Raw genomic sequence first — 19867 nt, 5'->3', positions numbered from 1 at the left:
TCACCCAAACCCCAGCCAACTCCCTCCCAAACCCCTCCCTCACTCCCCCCCGTCCCTCCCCCCCTCCCTCCCTCCCCCTGGTCCTCAGCCTCACACTCATCCTTCATCTTACCTTTTTTTTCGTTGGTCCTCAGTGTTTCCCCGAGACAACTGTGGATAGGAGTCCTCATTCTCATCCTTATCTTTCTACTTGTCCACCTACATATTTTCCCTGTCTTTATCTTCACACATTCACCTCCACCTTCCCCTCATCTCTTTTTCTTTACAGTTTTAAGAGTTTCTCCCTGTATTATCTCCTTCACATACTTATTGATAATTTTCACGACCGCTCCTCTGTCTCTTCCAGTTTCTGGAACCAGAAGAATGCCTTCTCCAGACTCCCTTCCTTTCTCTATCCCCAGTGTCTGTTTTCTCCCTCCACAATGATACCTTGAGCCCTGCTCCCTGCACCGTAGCTTCACACATGCCCCTGTCCTTCACACACCACCCCATCCTAGATCCCAGCAGCGCCCAGCACTTGTCTGGACTACCCTCAGTCCTGTACCAAAGCCTTACCTCCACCTCGACATCCTCTCCTTCTCCATCCACCTTATGTTTGTTTCATACATCATCTGTTGGTGATTTATTTTTCCCGAAAAGATTGAGTTGCCATTTTTACATATATAATCGAATGTCAAAAGGCGACCTGGTAGCTGTTGTTCTGCATTTTCATATTTTCACTTTTGCTTATTAGAAATGAGTGGATTTTGTCATAAAATTCATTTAGTAGAAAATTATTATTTTTTATTACTTGAAAGGCTGCAACCCAATCAAGCGCGAGTTGATCTTTGGATTGATTCGTTCGGGATTGTCAACTGAGAAATGTTCAGATGTGTGCAACTGGCTGTGGCCTAGGCTAACAGATGATAAATCCTTGCCACCCCCTGCAGTATGTTAGGACTTACCTCTAGTTCAATAGGTACCTAGTTTATCTGATAACTAGCCATCTAAGATTCAATATTGATATAGTCACAACTCTGACAAAATTATTAACTGAATGTTTTGCTGGCTTGATGTTTGAGACGAGGTAAGTAGTGGACGTAGTAACAAAAGATCGTTAGCAAATGTGGTCTTTTCCTGAGAATTATTATTGCTGAAATGTGCGAAACCCTCTTCTATATATTGAGTGTATGTTAGATTATTATAGAAAAAGCTAATATATGTGTAGTTATGCAATAATTAGAATTTTACATACAAAATTCTAACTCAGTATATGGTCATCAAATTATATCATTTTCACAATTTCTAGCAAATATACGAGGGCTGAAATACTTAGATTTAGATATCAAAATGCATTAGTAATGTCATTCACCATATTTGTTACACCACATAGACCAGATTTTGAGGAACAACCTTTTAGAACGTAAAAAGGAGCTCGATTGCAGCAAAATATAAAGCTCAGTGAAGATAATCAAGTAATCATCCATTGATCATGAGTTTATAGATGGATTTTTCATTAGTTTTTCTACTTTTATTCCCATCTTTTAAGTGTGCATATAAAGCATGAGTGTGTGTGTGTGTGTGTGTGTGTGTGTGTGTGTGTGTGCATGTGTATATATATATATATATATATAAAACACTGAATGGGTCCTTTTAACAACCACAATGCACTTTAATTGTAAGCCATCAACATCGGGAGACCTGATGGAGGCCGACATGCAGAAATTGAAATGCGGTACTGCCCAGGACTCGAACCCAGCTAGCGCATGACAAATACTGTAGTGACTTACCGATTAAGCCATCAAAGATATCTCTCTTGATGGCTTAATCGGTAAGTCACTACAGCACTTGTCATGCGCTAGCCGGGTTCGAGTCCTTGGGAGTATCGCATTTCAGTTTCTGCATGTCGGCCTCCATCGGGTCTCCTGATGTTGATGGCTTAGAATTAAAGTGCATTGTAGTTGTTAAATATATATATATATATATACACATACATATTTACATAAATATACTTAAGGCTCTTTCCTCCCTACATGGGAGGTAGCTAAAAAGCCAAGGCATAAAGTCCATTGCCACCCATTCCATCTCTACATACTCCACTCCCGTCCACCCCCATCCCTCCCTCTTATTTTGGCTCCTCCTAGATGACGAGTCATCCCTCAAACCACTTGCTCTCTCCATTTCTGATTCTAACACAAGCTCAACTGCTATTGAAAGCTTTCCTCCTATCCCATATATCTGCAATACCTCCTACTGTGCCTTCCTGTCTACCTTGTCATAAGTCTTTTCCAAATCCATGAAAGTCCAAAAAAAATCCTTATCTTTTCCTAAAGCTTTCTCACATATCTGTCTTACCACAAAAATCTGATCTACACAACCCCTACCTGTCCTAAACCCCACTGTTCCTCACCAATTACTCCCTCTGTTCCTCTCCTAATCCTCTCAATCAAGACCCTCCCATAAGCCTTCCCAACTACACTTAACAAACTAATCCCTCTGAAACTACTACACTCACACTTGTCCCCTTTTCCCATGTAAAGTGGAACTTTACAGGCACTCCTCCAGTCCTCCTGCACTCTACCTTCTCTCAGACAAACATTGAATAACCTCACCAGCCAGTCCACCATCACTGTACCTCCCTTTTATAGACACTCGCCATGACACCCATCCAACCCAGGTGCCTTACCTGCTCTCATCATCTTAACAACTGCCTTCATCTCATCTTTCCTCATTTCTCATCCATTTTCCTCACTTGCAACTACCTTTCCCTCCCTATCCTCTTTCACATTTAGCAACTCCCTTAAATACTCTGCTCATCTTCCTCTTACTGCCTTCTCTTCCATTATCATCTCTTCATCTGCACATTTTACCTTTTCTTCTCTATTTGATTAACCTCCTCTTCCCCTCTTAAGTTCTTTCCAATACATCTTTTTAGTACTTTCAAGATTTTGTCATACTCTTACCCCTTTTCACATCTGATCTCCTTTTTGCCTACTCTATCTTATGCTTTACTTCTCTTTTCTTTGTACCTTTCATATGATTCCCTCGTCCTATTTTGTAACTATTCTGTGAAAGTTTGCTTCCTCTACAACCTTCTTTGTTTCCTCATCCCACCACTCACTACCCTTCTTTCTATTTCACCCCGTCCTCCTTGTTCCACACACCATCTTTGCACACCTTGTAACTCCCTCCTTGAACCATCCCCATTCCTCCACTCCTAGTTCTAATGTATCCTTCACTCCCACTCGTCTCTCAATTTCTTCTTGTTCTCCTTCTCCTTTTCTTTCTCATTTAAGCAGTTCACTTTAAGCACCTCCCTACCTTCTGTCCTTTTCCTCTTTCTCCATCTATCCACTCTCAACTTACCTTCCACCAAAAAATTATCTGATATTCCCCCACTCTTTCCCCTTAGAACATGTACATCCTTAATTCTTCCTACTATACTCCTGGTTACCATTATATAGTCCATTAACGCTCTATCACCCTTCCATCCACCACCCTCTCCCATGTGTACTTATGCTTGACTTTCTTCCTAAATACTGTATTTGCTATCAACTTTTTCTAGACACATCTCCACTATCAACTCTCCACTATGATTTTTTCCTGGAACTCTACACTTACCAACCACTCTGTCTATTGGTTCATTTCCTACCCTAGCATTAAGGTCTCCCACTACCACTACATTGATAATTTACCATAATCCCTCTATTCATGCACTCATTTAAATCTATCCAAAATGTCTCCCTTTCCTCTACACTCCCCTCATTACCAGGCCCATATGCACATACAAAACCCACATCCCCCTTCACAGTTTCACCTTCATCCACGTTAACCTTGAAGAAACATCCTTCCACTCCACCACACGCTTTTCTATGTCTTCACTTACTAGTATAGCCACCCTTTCTCTACCCTCGTCCTCTCTTCATTCTTGAGATCCTCCTAACTACTCCCAAACTCAAACTCACCCCTCCCTTTCAACTTAGTTTCACTCAATGCCAACTCATCCATCTCTCTTCTCACAAACTGCCTCTCACTTCCCTTTTACTCCCATCTGTACCACATCCACGTACATTAAAAGACCCAAACCTTAGGGTACTGGTAGGAAAAATCCCAGACCCTTTTATGCCTTATATAATGTGTGTATATATATATATATATATATTATAATATATATAATATATATATATATATGTATATATATGTAATATATATATATATATATATATATATATATATATTATATATATATAAAATCAAAACAGGCAGTCACGAAGCTTCGATCCGGGGTCCCTCTGAATGCGAGTCCACCGCGTTACCGACTGTATTATTAGAAACCGTCAAAATAGTAACCAGGTATGATCTTATACCCTGGGATGAAAGTGATTGTCATATGTTGTCCGAAATATTTTGTCTTACACAACTCCCGACACCATTAGTGAGGTACGGTAGCATGTGACCGAGACTTTTACTCGAATGATTTGTTCCATAATAGAACCGTGAAGAGAAAAAAAAGCCTTAATCATATGCTACTGTACCTCACTGGTGGTGTGAGGAGCTGTGTAAAACAAAAGATATCGGACGACAAATGGCAGTCACTTTCATCCCATGGTATAAGATCATACCTGTTTACTGCTATTTAGATGCTTCGTAATAATACAATCGGCAGCGCGGTGGACTCGTATTTTGAGGAACCCAAGATCAAAGCTTTGTGACGGCCAGGTTTGATTATATGAAAGACTTCACTGTAATGAGTAATTTATTCCATAATATGTGTGTGTGTGTGTGTGTGAGTGAGTGAGGGAGTGAGAGTGAGAGCATACGCCTGAAGGCACCTGACTTTACTCACATGCAGGCACCATCACCCTTGCTTTCCCTGGACAAGATCCCCCCTCCACCACCACCTCATGGAGCAGTCACTGGTTTGATACAAAGTCATAACAGCCACATCTCATGATTCTCTGAAGGTACTTGCTACAAAAGACTTCAAGACTCTTATTTCGATCATCATTTAGTGGCCATGTCTCTCATCCGTACAGCATGACAAGGAACATAAGCTACCTGAAGATTTGGATCTTAGTGTTCCAATATAAATATAAAATCTGGTTGAGAAAATCCATATCACTATAGGCTATAGCAATCCTTCGAAGGAATTCCTGACATGACCCACCACTGCCATGCACTAAACTACCAAGGCATGTGGAAATTTCCAAAGCCTTGTCTTCACCATATGCATGGAGCTGAACTGTCATGCATATACAGACTGAATTGTACCATCCAGTAAACCCTTGAAGGCCTGGATCTCGGCTTTAGCCCAGGAGACCTAGACTCCAAATTGTTTCACCTCACTGTCCAGTGACGCGAGAGCTTCAAGCAGGACTCCGGCAATTCTACAAGAATAACAGCATCATCATCAAAGATAAGGTCAGTGACTTTAATGTTGCCCATGGTTACTCTGCAATGGCATTTTTCATCAACTCTTGCCAATACAAGTCCATATAGGTGCCGAAAAGTGCCAGGGTCACAATGCCATATATTGCATTGAAGTCACCCAAAACAATAAATGTGTGAGGACACTGGTTGACCTTAGAGTCACGCTTTACATAGAATATATTCTTAAATCATACTACTCTGTAGAAGCATATACTGCAATGATAAAGATAAAACCCAAATTGTGGTTCAACCTCACCAGCACGCACATCAGAGTAGCCCCCATAAAGGTGGGCTATAGTTGGCTAGATATGCCCACAGCTACCCACACCCACCCCTGAGATGTACCCTATTGTTGTGGCCCGCCCAATTTTAGGTAAAGCCCTCGCTACTGATTTCATCATCATCCGATCTTCTCGCCTCAGAGAGTACCGCTATATCCACTAGAGAGAGCCACTATAAGTTCTTGTTCTCCACCAATAAAAAGGGAAGTGGATAGTCTAAGGAAAGGAAGAGCATGATCCAGATGCCCACACTGAGAACCCGCTAGGAAAAAAAAAAAAAAAAAAAAAAAAAAAAAAAACGACACCCAAGGCATGGCTCGACATGCTCGCACCTCATTTGCACTGTTCCAGCCGCCTGTGTAGTAGGGGGCAGATTGCAAGTTCACATCTACAAGGAGCGCCTCGCCTGGATATATGGACACAAAGATTCGCCATCCCACGCCCCCAGCCACCACGAAGCCCAATAGGGGTGGACAAAGGGTTGGGTGTATATATTCAAACAGAATAGTCCCAGGGATCGTGGTAGAGTATTTGTGCACCCTCTATCATGGTAGTGAAGGAGACAACCAAAAACTGAATGATGTGGCCCCCCTTACTGTAGATACTTTGTTCAGGGCGTGCCCCATTCAAAGGTTCACATCAAACCGCTCTGCCGAGTTGCTTCTCCGAATCATGAGGGGCCACTGGTCCTGGCTTATATCAGGGACTGAAGAGGCGTGTTGCTAACCGTAGGTGGGCGCCTCAGCGTAACCACAACACTGGGACAGGGCTTGGCATTCACGATTCCTGTCTCCATTCCCTGCATGGATACCACTTGCTTCAGGGACATAGGTTAGTGACCTATAACGGGGTTGGGTGGCTTTTGACTCGTAAGGAGTTCGTCAGCCCTTTGGTTGCTCTTGTCCATCTTGTTCAACACACCCTCCGCACCAACGAGAAATATATACACACACACATATGTATAAAAATGTGTATAAGTACATTGTGTGTGTGTCTGTGTGTTTGTTAGTTTATTTAGGTGTAATATGCTATACTTGTTGGGTGCTGACTCTACTTCCATTGGTCAATTTTCTTTTTCAATTTGTGCATTGTCTGAGCACATTATCCCTATTCCATTTTGTTCCCTGTGTCAGTGTGTACTTGTATGAAAAACTATATTTTTTTTATATCCTTCAAACTTTTTTTTTTTTATTACCTCTGGTATTTCTTCTGTCCCACACAAGGAGGCCTTCCTTGTCAATTATGCTTTCATTGTTTTGAACACTGTCACATCATCTTTTTTTTTCAGGTGTTGGCAGTTCCAGTATATTAAGTCTTTCTTCATATGTGTTGTAAACAAGGCTCTATATCTTCTCGGTTACGACTCCTTGATTTGTTTCCATTTTCTGTAACTTATATTTTGTATGAATACACCACATGTAACTCAGTGTAAAAATGCAAAGTAATGTTGGTGGGTAGAGGTACATAAGCCACAAAATAGATTTAGTTTTGGGTCTTGTATACTTTTTACCCTCATTAACATTAACTCAATCTTTACATTGAAGTTAAATTTCCATTTCTGCCTCTATTCATGTATCCTGCCTGGATCGTCCTATAACCTCTTACAATAATTTTCATCCTCCATTGTCCTTATTTTGGCAACGTCGCAAAATAGATTTTTATAACTTTATTTCATCAATTATGTAATTAATGTAGGTCAAGAACAGAACTCATGTCAACACCGACCCTTATTAGACCTCACTAGTTACACCCACTCCTCGTTTAACGACCTACTCGGTTAACGACAACTCGGAGTAACGACGGGCTTTATGACAGACCAATATTCGTTTAACGTAAATCTCCCTAAGTTACGACGTCGTGTACGATAATTAAGTTGGCTGAGGCAAATTTGTATGATGTTATAAATGAACTTGTACGGTGGATATTAGCTGTGAGGTAAAGTGTTCTGAAGCTTAGGTCTACATTACCATCCTGCAAGCTGGAAAAACTACCTGGGGTACAATATATACCGGTAGTGGTAAATTTTTAGTTTCGACCAAGGGCGCAATATAGCAATAGAAAATTAATTATTAATTTTGTAAATTACAATGTATCAACGTAATATGCAATTTTGTGAGCGGAAATAAAAAAAATATGTGCTAAAACAAATTTCGTAAGTAACGAAGTCATGTCGGACGAATGGTACACCATGTTTGTTATGATAGATGCCGATGTCGAGGAAATGAAAGGATGATAAATTCGCCTAACCTAAACTAAACTAACCTAACCTGTGTTTGATAAATCATTACCTGCAAATTAAATGTCATCCGGCTCGTCCTCGTTGTCGTCGTCGTGAGAGACGTTGGCAGACGACAAGATGGCGTACCAATCCTATGCTACCGATTTCGTTCATTAGCATATTTTCTTGTAGCATTGTATTTTTTACTTTCATTTCCGCCCACAAAATTGCATATTACGTTGATACATTTTAATTTACAAAATTAATAATTAATTTTCTATTGCTATATTTCGCCCATGGTCAAAACTAAAGAAATACCCCGGTATTCAATATGGAATGTCAGCATACGCGGATTTGGTCATATACGGTAATTTCGGGAACATAACCACCGTAAATAAACAGTAAATAAAGCTTTAATGTACTGTATAAAAAAGGGAAATACACGAAAATAAAGATACATGTATTGCTGGACATTGTACATACAGTACATGTACGTATATGTACTGTATACACTTTCGCTTAACGACCAATTCGGTTAACGACGGCGCGCTGGTCCCAATTGTCGTCCTTAAACGAGGAGTGGTTGTACTTCCTCTCAAACTGACGTCCCTCCTTCACCATCGTCCTCATGAGTCTCTTTTTCATCAAGTCTTTGACCCACTCCGATACATTTCTTGAACGTCCCTCTATATTCTTTAATTTCCATATTTGCGTTTTGTAAAATATCTTGTTAAAAGTGATCTCTATATTTTGTGCGTGCACGCGCGCGCGTGTGTGTGTGTATGCGTATTTACCTAGTTGTATTTCACAGAAGGGGAGCTATGCTCGTGGTGTACCGTCTTCATATCTCAATTTATCTAAACTATTTTTAAATTCATGAATTGTTTTTGGACACACCACTTTCTCATCTAACTTGTTCCAACTGTCTATTACTCTGTGAGGAAAGCTGTTCTTTTTCAGATCTCTTCTATAGCTGTCTTTCTTGATTTTCTTTCCATGTCCTCTTGTATTTCTATCATCCCATTTTATTAGATCCTCTCTATCAATAATTTTTATGCCTTTCATGGTTCTGTAGATAGCTATCAAATTTCCTCTCTTCTTTGCTCTAGTGTCTGTAGCTCAAGTTTTGCTAGTCTCTCTTCATATGATAGTTTGAGAGTGTTGGTGCCAATTTTGTAATTGCTCTTTGTATTCTTTCAAGTTTTTTTTATACATTTTTTTGTACTTGGTGACCACATCGTTGCTGCATATTCCAATCTTGGTCTTATCAGAGTGATTAGAATTTTCTTCACCATTTCTTCATCCAGGTATGTAAATGCCACTTTGATTGTTCTTATGAAGTTATAAGTTTCTCCAAAAATCTTATATGTTTCTCAGGTGACATATTATTCATAACAATGACTCCCAGGTCCTTCTCTTTTTCTACTTTTTTTATTCTTTCTTCTCCCAATTTGTATGATCCTGTTATTCTGTTTTTGCTTTTTCCAAATTCCATTATACTACACTTTTTAGTGTTGAACTCCATCTCCCACTTCCTACTCCATTCCCATACTTTATTTAGATCACTCTGTAGTGATTCACAATCTTCTTCCGTGTTCACATTTTTTAATAGGTTTGCATCATCTGCAAAGAAGCTCATATAACTTTCAGTTTCTTCATCGATATCATTAATATATATAGCAAACATTATTGGGGTCAGAACTGTTCCTTGTGGAACACCACTTATCACTTCATCCCAATTTGAGTGTTTGTCTCTTATCACTACTCTCATTTGTCTTTCTTGCAAAAAGTCTTCTATCCATTTAAGCAGTTTGCCCTGTATTCCTCCTTCAGTTTCTAATTTCTTAAGCAACTTCTTATGTGGTGCTTTGTCAAAAGTTTTTTTTTTAGGTCTAGAAATGCACAATCAGCCCATCCATCTCTTGTATTATATCTATTAGCCTTGAATAGAAACATATTAAATTGGTGACACATGATCGTCCTTGTCTGAATCCAAATTGCCTTGGATTGAGCACATTGTTTTTTTCTAAATATTTTACCCATCTACTTTTGACAATTCTTTCACAAATGTTTGCTGTTGCACTTGTTAGAGAGACTGGTCTATAGTTGGTAGGGTCTTTATTTCCCCCTTTATATATAGGTACTATATTTGCTTTTTCCAATATTTTGGAACTTTTCCTTCTTTCAAGGAATTGTTTATTATGCTGTGTATTTTGTCTGCCAGTTCATTTCTGCATTCTTTCAATATCCAGTTTGCTATTTCATCTGGTCCATGCGATTTTCTGACATCAAGATTACTCAAGTGTTTCATTATTTTGTTCTTTGTTACTTCTATTTCTTTCATAGGGGGGACTTTCTCTTTCCATTCGATCTCTCCAGGTTGTATGTTCTCCCTTGTAAACACTGATTTAAAATCCTTGTTCATAATTTCCGCCATTTCTATTTCCTCTGTGTATTCAACTCCCCCTTGTCTTAATTTTTCTAAATCTTGTTTGTTTTTCAGTTTGTTGTTTACAAATCTGTGAAATAGTTTTGGTTGATCTTTACATTTTTCTATGACATCTTTTTCATATTTTCTCTTTTCCTCTCTGCACAGTTGTACATATTCATTTCTATAACAAGTATATATTTTCCTTTTTTCAGGTCTTTTGTATTTCTTCAATTTGGTCCAAGCTTTATCTCTTTTGTCTTTTAACTCCTTACAACTTTTGTTGTACCAGCACTTTACATATTCTTTTTCTTGTTTTTGTCTTGGGACATACTTTTCCACTACTTTTTTATAAATTTTTGTCAAAATATTCCATTTCTCTTCCACTGTTATTTCTTCTTAGTATATTCTTTCCCAGTTTTCTTTTTGAAAGAATTCTCTTATTTTATAAAAAAAAAAAAATTTCATACATCATTCTTCCTTTTCTATATTGTTCATTTCTTTTCATGTATTTCTCATTTAGTTCCAGTTCAATCAATATGTGGTCACTTTTACTTATTGGTGTTTTATATTCAATCTTTTCCACAATTTTAGGTTCAGATGTGATTATCAGGTCTAGTCTCAATGGTTCTTCTTCATTTCTATACCTAGTGTTCTTTTGTATCCATTGTGTCATTGTGTGGTCAATAATCATCTCGAGTAGAACTTTTCCCCATGAGCCGTCTCCACCCTTTACTGTCATCTCTTCCCAGTAGACTTCTTTGCAATTAAAGTCGCCCATCATAACTATTCTTCCTCCATCTTCCATTATCTAATTTAATGTTATCTTTGTGTCCTCTAACATACTTTTATGTTCACTCTCTTCCCATGAGGCTGTTTTTGTAGGCACATAGTTTATTACAAACTTTCTGCTCTTCTTATCTCTGTCTTCCACTTCAATCATAATCATCTCTACTGTATTCTTTCCATATGTGACACTCTTCACGTTTGTATCCTTCTTAGTCAGGAACATAACTCCACCCCCTTGCTTTGTCTCTCTGTTTCTAATCCAATAATTATATGCATTATGTCCTACACTGTTGGGTGGTAGTGGACCTTTTAATTTTGTCTCTACAATTCCCATTATGTCTGGTTCTTTTTCCTTCAGATAATCATTCAGCTCATTCAATCCTGTTATTAATCCATCAATATTTGTGTAAGACACTTTTAATTTTCTGTTTCCCTTTTGTTTTTCTCTAGTATGTCCCATTTCCTTACTTTCATATTCACTACTCTCCAACAGAATTTCTCTTTTTCTGACTCTGTTCTGTTCTCGTTTTTTTCTTTAGCTTCTTGTCTTTTCATTTTTTCCTCCTCTCTTTCCTCTTTATTCATTTCTCTTTTTATCCATACCTTTTTATATTGTTCACTTGCTGCTAGTTTCCCTGTTTTTGCTAAGATATTCTCTGCTGTCGTTTGTGACCTGAATTTAATCTTAATTGGTCTGGTCTTATCTATAATATACTTTCCGAGTCTATACATCTCTTCAATTTGTTTCATGATTTCAGGTTCATCTTCCTGAACTAATTCTAGTAAACTGCTTACTTTTTCTTTTTCCTCTTTGATTCATGTGGTTCTATTTAGGTTATACTTCTCTTCCATTCCTAATATAATTATACATTTCTTTTTATCTGCTAAGTCTCTTACTATATTCTCCTTCTGTCTCGTCACTTTGATAACTGAGTCTTCAGTTTGTTCTTTGATTTGCTGTTTAATTATTTCAGTAAATGCAACTTTATTGTTCTCTTGGATTTTTTCCAACCCTGTGTTGCTTTTGCTAAGGACACTTTATTCTCTTTGTTCTTCTTTAATTCCTCATTCTCATCTTTCACTTCTTTTAACTGTCTTTTTAATTCTTCTATTTCTTTATTTAGGTTTTTGTTCACCTTCTCTAATTCTTCCACTTTGTCAACTCTGCGCCATCTCTGCCATTTTACCGAACCTACTCTCCCAATGTTCGGTCATTTTTTCAAGTTTTTCCTCTTGTCTTGCTAATCGGAGGAGGTTGGTATCCTCCCCTCCCTCATTAAATCCCTGGAAATTATTATCCTCACCTTCCATTGTGCTGCTCTTATCTATATTTCTAATCTTTACATTTTTGTTAGTCCCTTCATCGTCACTAAATTGACGTTTGTTTATATGGCGTCTGCCTGCCTGAACCAAGTCCCCTTCTTCCTCATTGCCTTCCATTTCCCTCAGTAATCCCTCCCCTGCTCTTTTTTCCTCACCTTCCCACTACACCACGAGCTTTTCCCTTCCCTATAAATACAATAAGGTACTTCCTTGACGTTGAGATCCATGTAAATTTTGATTTTTCTTCGGAACTCCAATCTTCGCCGTCCATCCGACGAAAGTGTGTGTGAGTGAGTGAGAGATAGAGAGAGAGAGAGAGAGAGGTTGAAGGTATGGTTGTGGAGTCCCGTATCTTGAATATCCACTTCTCAAACTTTCTTCACTTATCTGTCTGCACTTTTGTTCACTTTGTCCCATAAATGAACGCACTCATGGGGAAAACAATTTCTTTACTTCTCGTAAATATTCCAATTTCATAAGGTTTTTGCTATGTCCTTTTTATATTTTTTCATCCCATATCAGTAGCCCTTCTTGTCAATTTTTTCACACATTTCACGGTCCGAAAAAGAGCATTCATTTGACATTTTTTCTTTTCTTTTCTTTCATCCAGTGTGGGCAGTCCCAGTTTATCTAGTCTTCGTACTTACATTTTTTCCCGCCAGCTTTGGGATCGTTTTAGTTTCATCCGTTGATGCCCTCTCGTTTTCTTGTGTCCTTGTCTGAAGGCCACACTACTGCTACTAATGTTAGTGTGTGTGTGTGTGTGTATGTGTGTGTGTGTGTGTGTGTGTGTGCATTGTGTGTGTGTGTGCATGTGTGTGTATTTGTGTGTGTGTGTGTGTGCACGTGTGTGTGCGCATGTGTGTGTGTGTGTGTGCGCGTGTGTATGTGTGTGTGTGTACGTGTGTGTGTGTACATTGTGTGTGTGTGTGTGTGAGTGAGTGAGTGTGTGTGTGCGCGCGCGCGTGTTCGTATGCGTTCATGTGCGTTTACTTGTGTGTGTGTGTGTATATATATATATATATATATATATATATATATATATATATATATATATATATATATATATACATATATATACACACACATTAGAGGAACCAACAACGGTTAGTAATGGTCCTCAAGACGAACGTTTGAACATATTGTCTCTCGCATCATCTTCAAACTTGTCTCCATTTTCCCCATCCGGAGGTGTGTCTCTGAGGTGATGGTACTTGCTCTCTCAGATGAGTGTAAGACTTTATTCTTATCGACTTTGTTTCCTTCAACTTTTCATATATGGAGAGCTGACAACTGCGGCGTTTCCCCTTTCTTACTGCCATTATCTATTTGTATAGTAACCAATGGAGCAGCACATCCTATAGCTCAACATTTCGTACACTCAACCCTCGATTTGCCGGACCTCCATTTGCCAGATTTCGGATTTGGCGGACAAGAGTCCGGGGGGGTAAAAAAAAAGTAAAAAAAAGTCCGGGACGAGTCGATTTCAAACTACCGCGCCGGACAAAGTTCGCAAATCGTGCACTAGATGGCAGCGCGGGCGGACATACGGTAAATGCTAATAAAAAACAGTACAGTACCTGTATATAGTATATGTATGTTGTATATGTGCATGTTGTAGAAGGTAATATATTATATTACAGGACAGTATAGGACAGCTATGCGAGGTGAAGTCCGGGGGTGGGTTGTGTTTCCCGGACATATATAGGGTAAAGTCCGGCAAGGGGGTAGGCCCCCGGACATTTTCCATTGCCGGACATTTGCTATTCCCGGTCAAGCCTTCCCCCCTTTTAGTCCGGCAAATCGAGGGTTGAGTGTATAGGAGAGGTCTATGGAAGGGCCCGTGGACCCCTGACAGCTGCCATGGCACTCTTAGGTTCCAGGTGGAGAAACTCGGGGCCACAATTATTGTTATATCCAGTGTGTGTGTGTGTGTGTGTAGTTATGTATTCATGTATGTAAATAAGTGTTTATATATGTATGAACGTATTACATTTATATATGTGCCGTAAAAATAAATGTTGCCTTGATTTTTCACCAAATGGAAACTCACGACTCCATAGTGGCTTGTAATCAATCTTTGACCTTTCCATATATCTCTCCGGAATGAAATGTTGAATTACTGTGTGTGTTGTATAAACTTCTTCTATATTACCAGCTTATAGTAGTAGTAAGAGTGAACGAGACGCCCGTTGTCATCGGCTCTTCCTCTTTGAAAAGTTTGAGGAAGAAATACAGTCGAAGTTTACCGCCGGGATCGTGGGTCCGGGTCCGATGGCCGAGCGCCATCCCCTCGGGGCCGCACACACCTCGAGGTGGAGGTGGAGGAGTTGACGGGCTTTGAAGTCAGGGAGGGGATAACGACGGCATGCAACTCCTAGACATTTGTTATGTGACGAAACCGTAAACAGAACAAAGAAACGGTGAAAGACCACGCAAGTACCCTCCCATCCTCTTCATGCTAGAAATAAGACTCTAGAAGTAACTTTGATAGAACTCTCCTTCCTTCCATCCCAGAAATATTAATATGGAAGCTATTCGTCGACCTCCATATTGGAAAAAACAGTCCTGGAGTCATGTATTAGTGAAGGTATTCTAAATTCGTTTGCAACATTCAGCAGTTTCCCAAAATGTATTTATGATTTTAGTATTGAAGTTTTATTGGACAGAATGCTTTATTTTGTCCAAGTTTAAGACATTATGATAATGCTTACATTTCCAGTGCACATTAGGTCGTATGAAAAAATCCAACTATTAACTTTTCACGTAGTATATTAATCTCCGCTTTGACTTCGTCATTTTGTAGACAAGTGGAATAACTTTTATCACGACCATCAAACCACGACTTAAATGTTTTGGTCATTTTCTTCGAATTTCACCAAACAGGAGATTAAAGTTATGTACGCTTGAACTGACCGACACTGGAATATTGATTCGATATAACATACCGAGCCTCAGTTTGCGTCCTAGAAACATATTTCTTGCACTGATTTACTCCATAACGATCGGAGATTATTCTAAGCCGGATAGAATCGCCCTTAGTTGACCTTGACTTTAATGAATGACCTTGAACTCGGACAAAAGCATGTTCCTCCTGATCTCTGTTTGACCTTGGATGATGACCAAGACTGTCTCCTTTAGGCTGCCTCACCTCCACCTGGAGGTGTGGATCTGAGAGGCCGGTACTCGGTCTCCGGCATGACCCACGTTCTCTTCTACCAACCACAACTTCCACTATTTTTCCACCACTCTTTTCACAAAAAATGAGCTGACTAGCAGCGACTCAATGCTACAACTGTTCCTCTTCCTTTGCTTCACTGTAGCCCTGCTACAGCTGCTGTTGCTGCTACTGCTCCTTCTAGTCAGTGACAAAAGCTCGCGCACACACACACACACACACACACACACACACACACACACACACACACACACACACACACACACACACTTACTCACTTACACACACACACACGCACACACACACACACACACACATTTACACACACACTTACACACACACATACATACACACACACACACACATACACACACACACACGCACACACATACACACATGCACACACATACACGCACGCACACACAACAACTCAACATTAACTCTGTAAGAGGTCAATGGAAGGCCCTGGGAACCGCAGCCGGCTACCCCGAGGTTACGGGATCCATGTACCTGCGGCGGCAGCAGAGAGCCTCCAGACCGATCAACCGACAAACCTCTTTCTGATACCTCCTCCTTACTCTTGCACCTCCAAACCTCAGCACCTCCTGTCCGTCCTTACCTCCTGCCTGCACCACTTGAGAAGCCTCCTGGCTGGGGCAGGTCAGTGAGTAACCTGGTTTCTTGGCTTCCCCAGTACCGTGGCTGGGGAGTAGAGACAGCATCCGAGAGGCTCACCGAGATCTACAACAAACAGGCCGAGCTCTGGGAACAGGTTTCTCGACGGTCTTCCCTGCAGGCCTTGTCCCTGGCAGCCGCAACCCCAAGGTAAGAAACTCCTTCCCCATGTGTTGTTCCATGGATCTGTCTATTCAGATATCCGTATATTTGTGTTTTTACTTGATGGTCCATTCTAGTCTGAATGAAATATCCAAGAGTACGTCACCCGTTGTCGCGTATGGCTAAGATTTCCAGAGTAGATTCGTGGACTCTCCTGAGGGAGAGAAGGACAATAAAATCATGCTCGTTTAGGGAAACATGAATATGTATACAGAGGTATTCCACGAGTGCATAAAACCTGGAGCGGGAGAAGTGGACACTTGTCTCTTTCCAAGAAAGAGGCGTGCCTGTGTGTGTGTGTGTGTGTGTGTGTCTGTATATGCGAGAGGGAGAGTCAGGAAGGGGGGAAAGAGGCGGGTGGGAACGGGTGGGAGAGAGAGGATGGCGGGCGAACATAAGAATGAAGGAGATTGCAAGAGACCATAAGGCCTACATTATGCAGTTCTATGTCCATGACCACCTATCATCCCCATCCATAAAGCTGTCTAACCTTTTCTTAAAACAGGCGATAGCTTCAGCACTCAAGTCTATTCCATTCGTTGACCACTCTATTGGTAAACCAGTTCTTGCCTATTTCCTTCTTAAATCTAAATTTGTCCAATTACTAAGCATTACTGTGAGTCCTGCCCTGTTGTTTTAATATAATAACCTTGCTTGCATCACCCTGGTTAAAGCCCTTGATGCACTTGAACACCTCAGTTAGATTACCACATTAAGTCGCCTAAGCCTGTCCTCGTCAGGTCAATTTCTGAACCCCCCATGTGTATCATTTTGGTCATTCTCCTCTGTACTGATTCTAGTAAATTGATATCCATTCTATAGGACGGAGACCAGAAATGTACCGCATAGTCAAGGACGGGTGTAACTAACGCAGAAAGACGGAGAAAAAGAGAAAGGGGAAAAGAGAGAAGAAGAAAAAAGAAAGAGGTGGAGACGGTGAGAAAAAAAAGAGATGAAAAAAAGGTAAAGAGGTCGTAGGTAGAACTGAGAGGGAAAAGGATGGAGGAAAGAAACGAGGTAGAGTAAGAAAACGAGGAAGATTTATTGAAACAGAAGAGGAGGAAGGAAGAAAGAGGGCACAAGAAAAGAGAGTATAAAGGAAAAAGAAACGTAAAGGAAAAGACAGAGGGAAGTAAAGGAAAAGTGTGAGAGTGAGGTAGGAATAAGCTTCATCAGCCTAGACAAGCTCAAAAAGGATTTGGAGGTGATTACGGGCCTGGTAAGATGTTCTTCTATGGTTAGGGGATGAAAAGGTTGACACGGAGGAACTTCTGAGCTCTTCACTTGATATGACTTGTGCAAGGTACATTATGTATCTAAGCTCTTTCCTTGATAAGACTTGGACAGTGTCTTACGCAAGTAGGATCAACGTTTAGGCGTCGGTGATTATTCTTGTGAATTATTCTGACTGCCGCCGCCAGGCGATCTTATTCAGGCGAATAGAACCCCTTCATTCAATGATTTAGCACTACCAACCCTTTTGTAACGTTTTCTAAACTGAATATAATGGTGTCTCGTTGGCTGGAATGTAATTCGTAGAGCAGTGACCAGCGTAGCAAGCAAGCAATCATGCGAGCGGGCGATCGTGCCCAAGTGGCTCATGCTGAGTGGGATGTGATCCCGTAGGGACTTTCAGTGTACTTGTTGGTGGATTACCGCACTAATTCGATTAATGCCGGGGTAGGGGTAGGGGTGGGTTGTGTGACGTGATGTGAAGGATGGATGCTGTGTTCGAATTGAACCTGTGTGTGTTCATCATTCTCGTGTTCTCTGTGTGTGTGTTCATCATTCTCGGACTAAAGTGGACCTCTCTGCCTCCTCTCCCCCCCCCACCCCCAGGCCGATCACGAAGGAGGAGAAAGACCAGGAGAACTCGAGGCGCTCGTCCCCTCTCAAGCACAGCGCTGCCGCCACCTCCAAGGACCGCCCCGCCACCGCACCGCCCAAACCCAAACCAGCCGCACCGCCCGCGCACGTGAGTACTCAACCCGCATTCTGGCTCAAGGAAGACGACAATATCGCCGTTCCCGTGTCACCAGTGCCATGCAATAGGTTGTTTGACGTCCAAGTAGCAGGATTTTATAAATCACAATCAGTATTTGGCAGTGCCTTTCCTGTCAAACCTAACTTGGTCTAGCCTAGCCAAGCCTAACGTAACGTAACGTAGAATGCTTCATAATACTTAGAAGATGGCGGCGGTTTTGGTAATATCGTCGTTTCATTTGAGTCTCTCTTCTTTCTTCCCATCTCTGTGTCTCGGTTTAGTCGTCAGTACAAAGTCCCGCCACCTGCCTTTAGCATTTTTGATCCCACCAGGCTCAGGATGATTAGAATCGGTTATGTCTAACACAGGTTGATTTCATTCAGCTGACAGGGAGTAAACTCGGGGCAAAAAGGAGGTGCTGCTCGATCAAGACCCCATTTTGTATAGAGGCAGCATCCCCTCCCCCCCCCTTTAAGCTGAATAAAATCACCTGGCGTTTGTCAGAAAAGAGCCTTGAATGGGCGTCATCAAGTAAACTAGGTTTGTTATGCAAATAATTCTTTAAAATTGATTTTTTCCTCCCTCTGCAGTAGCTGTCTTTGCAAAAGTGTTTTGTGATTTATTATTATTATTATTATTATTAATTATTATTAATTATTATTATTATTATTATTATTATTAACGTAATGACAATATTCAGTTTCTTTTATGCTACTGAAATAAATTTTGTGTGTCGGGACTTCTGCTCATGACTATATTTGCACAATTAAGTCTTGCCACCCCCCTACCAACTCCGAAGCGTTTCACTCGTATTATCTACGAGTTTCTTTTCACGACCAAATCTTTTTGAAAATAACTCGAATTAACGGAGTAAGTCTACGGGTGTTTTTTCTTATCTGGTCGGTCATCGTGAGATCCAGAGAAATATTAAACGCGAACATCAGTGACTGTCATTTGCCCTGGCTATCCCAGTGCATACAGTAGAGGCGACGGTATCGGCCACAGGCATAATGGATGAAGACATTTCTTGCCATGTTTTTTTTATTAACGTGTTGTGGATGTAGGGGATGTTTTTCGAGGGGTCTTAACGTTCTCTTTCAAGTCAGTCTAGTGGCAAAGGCAAAATTTTGCCTCGTCTCTTGATGCCCAAAGGTCCCCTCTAATTGGAATGAAACTGCCTGACGTCAGGTCAAATGAAATCGTTGGGAGTGTACCAGAACAAAGTCTTTTAAGGATGACATTGGACTCTGAATTGAAATAAAACTAGATTACCCAGAACGTAATTCTTAGAAAAGATACTGAACTGTGATAAGGTAAAACTCTTTGATATGCAGAACAATGTGCTCCATCCAGGTAAGTGAAAAACAACAATATTCTGTCGTGTTTTCCTGAAAAATCTGAAGAATATCTAAGTTCTTCA

The 19867-nt window shown here is 40.5% G+C and overlaps 1 protein-coding gene across 18 annotated transcripts in view; it reads left to right on the top strand.

Moving 5' to 3' along the window:
• LOC143032368 (uncharacterized) overlaps nt 1–19867 on the top strand; it is an 867199-nt gene that overhangs the window by 629270 nt on the left and 218062 nt on the right. For all 18 annotated transcript variants that reach the window (XM_076197020.1, XM_076197011.1, XM_076197005.1 and 15 more), the window contains 2 exons: nt 16321–16451; nt 18303–18438. In XM_076197020.1, coding sequence (XP_076053135.1) covers nt 16321–16451; nt 18303–18438 — 267 coding nt within the window. The remainder of the gene's footprint in view (nt 1–16320; nt 16452–18302; nt 18439–19867) is intronic.

This window comes from Oratosquilla oratoria, chromosome 13, assembly GCF_046742065.1.
Source record: "Oratosquilla oratoria isolate Oo_2021 chromosome 13, ASM4674206v1, whole genome shotgun sequence".
Taxonomy (NCBI): Eukaryota; Metazoa; Arthropoda; class Malacostraca; order Stomatopoda; family Squillidae; genus Oratosquilla; species Oratosquilla oratoria.
This window is presented reverse-complemented; position numbering and strand designations above follow the sequence as displayed.